This window comes from Lactuca serriola, chromosome 7 (assembly GCF_051521515.1).
Source record: "Lactuca serriola cultivar US96UC23 chromosome 7, Lser_US96UC23_V15, whole genome shotgun sequence".
NCBI lineage: Eukaryota > Viridiplantae > Streptophyta > Magnoliopsida > Asterales > Asteraceae > Lactuca > Lactuca serriola.
Genome location: NC_136414.1, coordinates 32,302,652 through 32,314,339, shown reverse-complemented (window position 1 = coordinate 32,314,339; position 11,688 = coordinate 32,302,652). Strand labels below are relative to the sequence as shown.

Here is an 11,688-nt window from a genome sequence, read left to right as displayed (position 1 = left end):
CCCATTTATTTTTATTCCTCCTTTAAGAAAAACCTCACCGTTCCCTTTTACGGGAACATTTATCCCGTTGGCAACAGTGACGGGAGTTTCATTTTCATTTGTGGTGATGTTTCCGAGCACCTCCCTTTGACAGATCATGTGCTCGGTTGCACCCGAGTCTATGACACCCCAATTATCATCAAACGTACCTGCCATGTTGGCCTGAGGAGTCTGCTGTTCTGGGTTTCGCTCCTTGCAGTCACTAAAAAATTTCAAGAACATACCATATTGTTCATTACTCAGTCCAGGAACAGGGTTGGGTACGGAATCGGCGAAAGCTGCTTTTGGTTTGAAATTTTCTTTCTTTGTCATTCCAGGCCACCAATCGGGATACCCGATTCGCTCAAAACATCCTTCCCGACTATGCCCACCTTTTCCACAATGGGTGCAGTTTTCTGTTTTGTTCGTTAAGCCCCCTTTTTCGTTTTTCTGCCACGATTTCTTCTGTGGCCGACTTTCTTTTCTATTGACCTGTAAGGCGGCCATTTCTATGGTTATCTTCTTCCCGGTTGTCACGTTTCTTTGATGTTCATCTTTAGCCACCATGTGATAAGAATTACTCAAACTTGGTGTAGGCTTCATTGCTAGTATTTGTGTACGGATGACAGCAAAGTCGCTATCAAGACCCAGAAGAAACTCATACAGGCGCTCTTTCTCCCTTAATTCAACCAACTTCTTTCCCACCTCGCACTTGCAACCATTACATGTACAACGTGGGGTGGGTAGGACAGTGTTTATTTCATCCCAGATTCTTCTCAGCCTCGTAAAATAAGCCGAAACTGTGACTCCATCTTGTCGAGTTGCATTGAGAATCTGCTTCAATTCATAGGCCCTCGGTGCACTTTCTTTTCCAAAACGTTCGTTCAAATCCTTCCAGATCTCGGCTGCTGTATGTGCGTATTTCACACTCGCACGTATTTCCTTTTCCATTGCAGTTGTGAGCCACCCCTTGACCATAGCATCGCACCGCATCCATGCCATGTAATCTTTATCGGTGCTTTCTGGTTTCTCGATAGATCCATCGACGAACCCAATTTTGTTCTTGGCATACAAGAAATTTGTCATTTCTTGCACCCAGTCGTTGAAATTGTTGTCTGTCAGCCCTTCATTGACCTGCATTTGTCTTGGAAAATCTGACGGATGGAGATAGAGTGGTGAGTTCGGATCGATTTGATCATTGTTTTTCAACCCTCCTTCTCCGGCCATTAGGGTTTTTGGGTGAGGATCTTAGTTTTGAACGGCCTGCTCTGCTCTGATACCATGAAGAAAAGGTAATCAGAGAGACAATATTACATGAATCTCTGTAAAGCTCTTTGTATATTACAATAGGCAAAAACATACAATTATAATAAATAACAAATGAATAAGTTAAATAAGGCCACAAATCAATCAATCCCTTGACAAGGAAAGATAAAAAAAAAAGGAAACAATATGACTAATTTCAGCAGTGTGAATATAGTGTTGACGAGGATAAAGGGGAAGGGTAGGCGTCAATGAAATCCTTTATGGTGTGTGTAATTATGTATAGGTTCTTTTATTAAAACCAAACATAATAAAATCTCGATCTTGTTATCCCGTCCCAATCTAAAGTCAAGTACATGTGTTACATTGAAGATATAGGCTTCGATGTAGAACATGAAATCGATGGCAAAACCTTTTTCGTTTTTCAACTTTTCATTTCTAAGCAAGAAATCGATGATTTGGGTCGATTTAAGGATAAAATCTCACGTAACATTTTGTTGTTTTTCAACTTCTAATTTCTTGGTAGGAAATCCATGTTCATGGCAGGAAATCGAAGACTTAGGTTACGATTTAGGGCTAAATCTCATGTGACGTTCTTTTTACAACATCTGATTGCTCGCTTACTTTGTTTCTCTAAATCTTATAGCTTTAGTACATGAGCAACGGAGGAGTGATTAGAATCCAATTAGAAAAAAAGGGGAAGGTTAATTTGATCTTCGATCGGTACGTATTTTCATTTTTCTAGTGAAGCAAAAGAAGAGATGATAGGACTTTGGAAATAGGTCACGACGTGATTCATTCGTGACGATCAAAACACTAAAAGTGCTAAGGTTCGAAAGAGATTAAAGAAGCGAAAAGGAACTCGTTTTTAATGTTGTAAGAGAAGGAAACGCCGCAGAAATTAATACATCATCTGAGTTGCCTTTAAACTCATTGTTTTCACAGTCCACATCAGTTGTAAGTCAAAGTCCATATCGGCCCTTTACATGGTCAAAGTCCACATCAACTTCATTTTATGACCCTTTTAATTTTTACAAAAATGTTTTATTGAAACCAAATGCAAAATTTGTAGTATTTTGATGGACAATAATCCTAGAAAATGATTAGATATAAGGTAATTGTTCAAATCAGTGTTGTAATAATCCCGATTAGGTCTCGATTAATTTCCGATTAATATATATGAGCTACCCGACCGATTAGAAAGCGTCTAGCGATTAATCCTTGTCTAGAAAATGAGGGAATCTATAGAAAAAGATAAAATTTTAACACTAGAAGAAGTTCTATCTCAACAAAAGTTATTTGACTAATAATTAGTGTTTTATTAATCATATTAACTGATTTTATTATGATATTAGTGGTAATTACAAATTTTTTTATGATATTAGTCATATTTAATCTTTTCAAATTGAACAATTAGCAATTAATTTTTCCCGATTAGTCATCACTTAGCTGATTAATCTCTTAACTCCAGTCCACCGACTAAAAAACGTTTAGTGTTTTTTACAATCTTGGTTCAAATGAATGAATATGTTGTAAGTTGTCAAAATTATTTTTAGTACATACAATATTCAAAATAATTATTGTTGCATAACTCTATTTTCTATGCTCTACTCGAATAATTTCTTATGCATATTTTACCCAACAATGAAATCCATTCGTAAATTTGTCCATTACGAAATGTACACATTTATGAAGGAAATCCGTTGATAATAATCATAAATAAAATTGGATTATTTAAGCAAACAAATGTTTGTCATACAAGATAAATCAATTTAAAATAAATTTGATATGGCCAACTTTGTTCGATTCAACACAAGAAGCCTCGATATAAAGCAACACGTTTGATTTGTAAAATTTGAAAGATGTATTCTTACTTCAAAGTTGAACTAAGCAAACCGATTTGGTTTAAATGAATACAATTTCTTTGATTTGACGCTTCAAACTTACTCCATAATGATAGACATGCTTGTTGATTCATGATAGACTTAAATTTAATCATATTTTTATATTACTTCATGGATAATTTAAAGATGCATTCAATTGTTTTTACTCAATAAAAACTGTTCAGAAACTTGCTCAATATAATTCAAGGATGTTTTACAGATGAGATAAAAAGATAGTTGAAACCGAAAAATTAGTTGTTAATTGAAAATTTTTCTGATAAATTAGCTAAAATATAAAAAAAAAAAAAAAAAAAATATATATATATATATATATATATATATATATATATATATATATATATATAGAAGATTGAGTTTTTTATAACTAAAAAAAACATAATATCGAATCAAGCTTTTGCATCCATTGGTACACTTCTGAGTGATCATGAGTGAATCAATCCTAACATGATATTAATGACCTAATTATATACTATATGATTTTATACAAAAACCGTTAACAAAATAATACGGGGAAAATGGGTATTTCTCGTCACTCTCATCTCACACTATATATGAACGTCACATTTTTCTTCTTTCCACTACAACTCTCATCTATAATTATGGAACAGCAAATCTTTATAGATTTGTGAAGTTAGTGCATTGTCTATCCAAAATATTTACAATCTTTCCTCTTGTCATATAAAAATACAACGTAAAATATGAGTCCATTACACTTTCTACCATAATATTTGTTACATAAACCTTGAAAGTCGGACCAAAAAACTATCTACTAGAGTTCAAGGGAGTTATGAACATAGATTGCGAAGCTTCGACATCAAAGTGACAACACCACATTTTACCATTCCGTATTAACGTTATCTTCCTTCGGCAGCTTGGAAGTCATTATGCAAAGGAAGGAAAAAAAATAACCAAGTATAAACATGTTAATGTGGAAAGGTATACCTTTTAAACTTCGACGCGGATACGACCTCATAACCATCACCACCTTCGTAAAAAATTTAGTTGCATATGCTCTTGCTAATAACTCGCGATATCTACATGGATTATTTGTGGACGCGTCGCTTCTCATAAAACTATTAACACAAATTGTGAATCATTCACTTCCATCTTTAGAGATATTTTATTGAGGTGTTCATGTCTGATACAATGTCTCATCATATCTCATTGTTAATGCATGCAAATAATTATGATCAATCCTCAGAGGGTTTGTGGTGTCGAATATGTTTGTGTACATATCATGTAGACCAGAGATTATGGATCAACCAAAATTACGTGAGAATTATTTCTTGATCAAGGCACATTGGTATGTACGTAAAAATCTTGTAGAATAACTACCATCATAGATATTTAAAAAACTAACTTCTTTCCACATTTTCATATTTTTATTCCAAAGGTCCGTCTTCATCGGATACATCTACTCCTTCGAACCCAATTTTTTATTCCAACAAAGATTCATCAACTCTCTCACATGCTTATTTTAATCATGATCACGAGAAATCTATGAACGCATGTTGGAATAACATTATTTGTAAAAATGGATGTTGATATAACTATATTGATCTGACATTCCAAAATATTTCTCAAATCTCCCCTTGGAGCTCACTATCCAATGTCATATCAAATAACTTAATAGCGAATGTCAAAGTCATTCCAAGCCCCATGACATCGTACCTCTCTAAAAAGGCCAAGTAACATTCACAAACGAATATGAGAATGTTTGAAAAATGTCAGAAGTTAACTTTTTTTTTCTTTTTTATAATATATATGAACTTGTTAGTGAATTAATTTATTGTTTTGAATTTGTTATTGTGAATTTTGTTGATGAACGTGGGTGTTTAGCATATTTTGTAATTAAGAAAAAGTCATGTCAGCAAAAGTTGTTGATCATCGCAGAGGTTATAGCATTAGTTCATAAGTAGAAAATGTCTTTCACGTTAACTTGCAGACCTTTTTTTATTGAAATAATCGGTCATTTTTAATATATAAAAAGCATAGTATATGAAATATGAGTCCATCTTTTATGGTAATTTTAGTGAATAAATCTAACTCATAACATCATTTAGAGTTAATGCAAATGCAATATACAAAAAACCACTACATTTTAATAATTGTAATTAAGTAATATTTTTGGATTAACCACTATGCTTCAGTTTGGTTCAAAAAAGTCACCCAAGTCTAACATTTATTTTCCTATATCGACCCCTTTAACCTATTATAGTATATTAAAGTCATCACAGATAAAAAAAAATTGTCAAAATTTAATGACTTTAGTGAAACTATTTGGACTAAACTTTGACAACAATATTAAGCTAAAGCCACTAAAACATCGATGACTTTTTTGTTGTGACTATTTAAAGTGCTCATTAAAATAATAAAAATAATAATAATAATACATTGTCGAATTTGGATAGACTTTCATGGACCATTTTAATTCACCAACATAAAACCACAAAGATGATTACAGTATAGTGACTTTATGTGTATTATGCCCTTAAGTACATACTACAAATTGATATTACAAGATATAAATTCAACATTTACAACATACGAACACAATAATATTTGTTATAAATGACTACATAATTGAAAATACAATGTAATAGAATGAAAAGTCGCATAAAATTAAGATATAATATCGATCTCGCCTATGTCCAACCCCAAACAGACGTAAGAAGATAAAGCATAATTAACGATGTAGGATACAATAGATAAACTGCATAACCTGTCCAAAGCGGGAAAACCGTCCTTGTACTTGTGAAAACTCCCATCACCCCGCAAATTACCAACACAACCAAAACTTCAGCAGACACATCCCATGGCACGTCTTTTATGTACACAATTAACAAAAATGATGCCAAACTACTCATATTACTCGTGAACACTCCCACATAGATCTGCAAAAAAGATTCAAAATATATGTATAAGCATCATCGAATCCATCCATATATAGTGCATAGTTCAACCAAAGAGTTGTGCAGTGTAAGGTAGAATGCCTAATTGGCAATTTAAAGGATTAAACTTAATCATAATGAGATGAAACATTAGCATTTAATGTTTGCATTCTATTGTGGATGTGATTATGTCTAAAGTCTCATTTGTATGGTTTTAAAAGAAATGGCGAGAGATAATAGAAGTGAAGTAAACCATAAAATTAAGGGACCAATTAATGAGGAAAAGCATGGAGACATGCATGCAAATATATATACCTGAGAAAGAGTTAAAGATGCAGCTCGTTGAGTCTTTTGGCTTGCTGAATTAATTGTTGATAAGAGACGTGGTATGTTTATGGCACATGGTATTATAAAGTATGGAATGAGGAAGGAAGGAACGCCTGTGGCACTAGCAAAACTCACAACATTCATTATGAGTGGTAATGCAATGAGAGCTGTGACAATAGTTCCAACAAGTACCAAAGCCAAAGCCTCTAAATACTCCCAAATAGAGGCTTGATCAACAGTAACTTGTGTGGTAGTAGGAATCAAAGCCTCTTGTTGTTCTTCATCTGCAACCTATATATATGAATACTTAAAAGGTTCCATTAATATGCTACTTGTCAACTGTTTAATTAAGACCTCATGTAGGTTCAAACAGAATCATGAAAGCATGCAAAGGATTGATTATATTATCTAAAAAGATAAACTTACCACTACTTGAGGTGTGGTGAAGAAGTTCAGAGGGTTATAATCGTTTTTAGAGAGTGATTTCCTTGCATCCTGGAGCCATTTTGTTATAATTGTAACAAACTCTTCCTCTTGAATAGATTCATCACCTGAGAGGTCAAGTTGATCCATGACTCTTTCTACAAGATCCTCACTTAAATCACCATCCGCTTGTACTTGTATTCCCATAAGTAAAGTTTTCAACTCAGCACTTGTCACTTTACTATCGTGATTTTTGTCAAGTCCTTTATAAACTCTGCACAACGATATTTTCTCAATCATAAGAACTAAGATCAAATTCAAAAAAAAAAAAAGTAAAAGACATTTTAGATAGGTACTAACTCTCTGATAAGTTGCACATTTGCCTTTCCGTTTGTAGAGAGTAGTTTAAGTAATTTGTTCTTGACAAATTTTTGCCTCACGTAGTCGAATCTTCTATTTTGAATCATTGGTCGGAAGATCTGCATGGAAAATAAAAACAATCATCTTCATTGAAATATGAAATTTTATTAAGCCATAATCATCGACAACTTTAGTCATGTTAATTGAGAGTGTTATAACCTGATACACAGCGTTTGCAACGAAGAAAGCCAACGTGATGATGAGGGTGATTAGCTCTATCACTTGGGTTACCGAATCAACATTTATGATTTTTGGGAGTTGAAGAATGAGAAATGGGATCATTGAAACGAGCATAACAGTCGCAGTGAAGCTTGTTTCACCATCAGTTGTAAGTCCATATGCTGAAAAAATAACAAAAAATAAGATATAAAAACCTAGAACCAAACTAAAATTGTGATATTAATTTAAAGAGCTTGTAAATTATCGGTGGATTGTTATATCCATGTAATTAATGCTAATTGTATATGATCTTGAAACCTGTTAATTTGGTTAAAAATGATGGCTCTTCTTCCGAAGATTGTGGTGAGATGGTGTCATCGTCGTCTGCAAGATCGTAGCTTCCGAAAGCTATGACAGATGGCCAAATGAGTGTCAGGCTCATGACTGCTGATCCTGCCAACACATTCATTCCCATTGCTGCACTAAAAGATGCACCTTGGGCGTCGTTCGATAATCCCGACTCTGCAAACATATTAAACATTTTCTTTATATTTCTTAATGTCATACATTTATTTTATCGAATTCCTTTGTTATGTTATAATTTCATCAATCGAAATCCTTTGTTATGTAGTTTCATCAAATAATCATATATATATTATTGAAAAATATAAATTTACTAATCATGAAATTTCAATACATATCTAATATACATTTTCTTTATTTAACAAAAATGTTGAATCGCATGTTTGATCGTTACCAAGTGGATATTCAAGCGTGGGTCAAGTTGTACATAGTACCAAGAAAGTTGTCAACTTGTTGTGTCAACTCACATTATGTTCTTGATTGGTGGTCTATAAGTTGTTGCGTGAATATTCGTTGGATGGCAAATTTGCCAAGACTCGGTCAAAGAATTAATAACCCATTGGCAAGACATTGTAATAACTTTTTTTAGGGCATTATTTTTTTCATTAATTTAATTATCATCAAAATAATTAATTTAATTATCATCTTACAACGAGTGATATGATAAACCGACAATAAATTGAATCGAATATCATGTATCATAAAATGTTTTATATCTTATTTGTTTTATACATGATGCTTTTAAAAAAAACAAACAAAGAAGACAAAAATATAATATAAATTAAGCCCTTAAGCATAGTACATTCTGGTTATTAATCACTCTGTATGTAGAAGTTTAATATGCATTATCTTTCATCTTTTCTATCAAACTTCTGATTTGATATCCACTACCTTGGAAATTGTCATATATTTAATTATACTCAAATAGTTAAAATGAATGAAATAAAGCTTCAAAATTTTCTATCAAACTGTACAAATCTTTTGGATGTGTTTAAATCATGGATTTTTTGTATAAAATCCCATACCTCAACTTATCAACTATACTTGGCTCTGGTATTAAGTTTGAAATATTAATCAAGGCTAAACAGATAGTTTTTTTAGTAAACTTGTTCATTGAAAAACCATAAAAATGTAACATGTAACCACCACTAATTAATTATTATTATAAGTATCACATGGCTATTTTATAATGCACATAAAAAAACAAACATTTACCCACAAGTTATGTAATCTTTACTATTATTATCAAGTATATCACATGGGTAGTTTATAAATGCACATCAAAACTGTCAAAACCAACAAAGAAAAAACCCCACGCACCTACCCCGGCCCTTAAAAATAAATATGAAGATAATATTATTGTACTAATTAATCACTACTACTAATAATAATAATTATTATTATTCATTAAAAAAACTGAAAATGAGAGGAATGGAGCTTACCAAGGATGAGGAAAAGCATAGGAAAGTTTGCAAGAATATGGAAGAAACTGGCACCAAAGATACCCGGTCCAATAAGGCTGAAGAACTTATCCGATCCATTCGAAATATAGCTTTGACCCACAGACATCAAATACTGATAAACCACGATCACGAATAGGCTTCCCCAAGGAGCACTTGTGCATGGCAAGAACCCATATTGAGGTTCACATGTCACTGTTGCACCTTCGGTTTTCCCACAAACCCCCATTAAAATGGCCAACATGATCAAGCTCCCACTTTTCCCATATAAATTCATCTTTCTTTGTTGGGTTGTATCGGGTAATTAAGTGTTTGGGAGCTATTACGTACAACCAATGATCAACTGGATAAGATGAAGAAGATGAAGATGATATATGACTAATGGGGTTTCAAAAGGTTTAAGAATCTCTTTAAGGGTATTTAAAGAGAACTCGTGATCTATGAATCTTCAGAACCAAGTTAGTCGGGTCGGGTTGATGAATAAGTTGAAAAATGAAGACGTTGGAAGAAGTTTTTTAGAGGATTTTAGAGTCTTTGTGGGTTTTTATGGAGATTTATTTGTTGCAATCTTTTTCTACGAAGGCAAAGAGTGTTGCAGGATGGAAGGTGACAATGGTTGACTCGATCGCGCTATAAGATTTTCTAATATATAAATCAGATGAAACGTGCTCATAATTATTAAAAACTTCATATTAATAGATTGTCAATGAAATTTCACATTGGAAAGTTTCAAATCAATAATTAATATTATGCGTTTTTTTTTAATATTTTGTATAGAGTATTACATGTAGCTGTTTTCAAGAGAGTATAATGACAATCAAAAAACTTAAACGAATTATTAAAGACTAATAGAGGAAATTTGATATAAAAGTAAAAAATAACATGCCAACTTGGCATTAAGAAAAATCAGAAGCTTGGGTGGAATTACTATATAAATTCAAAGTTAGTGTGAGCAGGTGAGACGGCAACGTGATCAAATAGGGCTGCTAAATAGACAAATAATTATACTACATAATATAATTTTCAACAGTTGTTTATAAATTACAGGTATACATATGTACTTATTTATTGATTATTATACGAGATACACTAGATCGAATATCGTGCGTAAGATTCTAGCTTTATTTATTGAAAGGTATCTAGGATTCAATTCCAAATAAATGATGTTTATTAACTTAATTCTAGCTTTATTTATTGAAAGGTATCTAGGGTTCAATTCTAGATAAATGATGTTTATTATCTTACTTTTAGGGAAAATTCTACCTAGTACAAGTATAAAAAAATATGTTTAATTTTTATTTTTTAGAATTATTCAGACTACATTTATATCAAAAAAAAGATGCATACAAAATAAAATGAATTTATTACCTTTTTATTTTTATTCTCATTTAATTTTTAGATTTATTTTTGGTTTTTACACTACAAGGAAATGAGCAATTAACGGCGACAAAAGTCGTCGGTAAAGGATTGAAAAGTCGCCACTAAAACTAATAGCGGCGACACGTCGCCGGTAAAGAGTCACCGCTACTGCTTCGTCGCTATTGATCAGATTGTCGACGCTAAAAACAATTGTCGCCGCTAAAGAGAATGTCGCAGGTAATACTCATGTCGTCGGTAATAACGTTTTTCATTTTTTTTTATATATTTGCGATTTTGGGTATAATTTATTCCAAATACTATTATAATTAATTCTATACCAAAAATTACGTAACAACATCAAATTAAATATCAAATACTGTTATAATTAATTTAATACCAAAATAAAACAACCAAAAGTTTGATAATTCTAACAAGTAGCAAAGTAAGTTTTACAATTCTAACAAATAGCAAAGTATGACAATTATATAACATACAAATAAATCTACTTCCTATATATCATCATCTTCGTTCTCATCATTTCCTCCTTGATTATTCTGTGATTGAAAAAACGAATAAAGTTTCTCCCTACATGTCGGGTCATTGAGTAATGCCCGAAGATTTTCCAACTACATAATAAATAACAACATATATAAATTATAAGTTAAATTTTCCAACTAGAGACGAAAACACAATTACCAAATCCACATGCATTTTATGACGCCAAACTACATTTCTATTTTTAAACTAAATCAAATAGCCAAAGTACATTGTTATTTATTGCATTTGGGATAAAAACTCAATTACCAAAGCTTTTAGCAAATAATCACCACAAAACTAAAATGACCAAATCAACATGCATTTTATGATATCAAATTACATTGCTATTTGTAGCACTTGGGACAAAAAATTAATTACCAAAGCTTTTAGAAAATAATCACCATCAACAAAAATTACCAAATCAACATGCATTTATTGAAATTAAATAATCTTGTTTTACCTGTGATGGTTATGATGATTGTGGTGGTGGCTGCAACGGCTGTGAATTCGGCGGGAGAGCAGAAGGTTTGTTCTAAGAGCTCTTCGACTAACCGATTCTGTAAT

General features: G+C 32.2%; 1 protein-coding gene across 1 annotated transcript; it reads right to left on the bottom strand.

Moving 5' to 3' along the window:
* Positions 1-5,587: 5,587 nt before the first annotated feature.
* Positions 5,588-9,856, bottom strand: LOC145062813 (sodium/calcium exchanger NCL2-like). Its single transcript, XM_079010403.1, has 7 exons — positions 9,211-9,856; positions 7,724-7,927; positions 7,406-7,587; positions 7,187-7,305; positions 6,830-7,100; positions 6,392-6,694; positions 5,588-6,079 (listed from the first exon to the last, which is right to left on the bottom strand). Exons 1-7 carry the CDS (start codon positions 9,503-9,505, stop codon positions 5,831-5,833), a joined length of 1,623 nt encoding a protein of 540 aa, XP_078866529.1. The 5' UTR covers positions 9,506-9,856; the 3' UTR covers positions 5,588-5,830.
* Between the last annotated feature and the right edge of the window lie 1,832 nt (positions 9,857-11,688).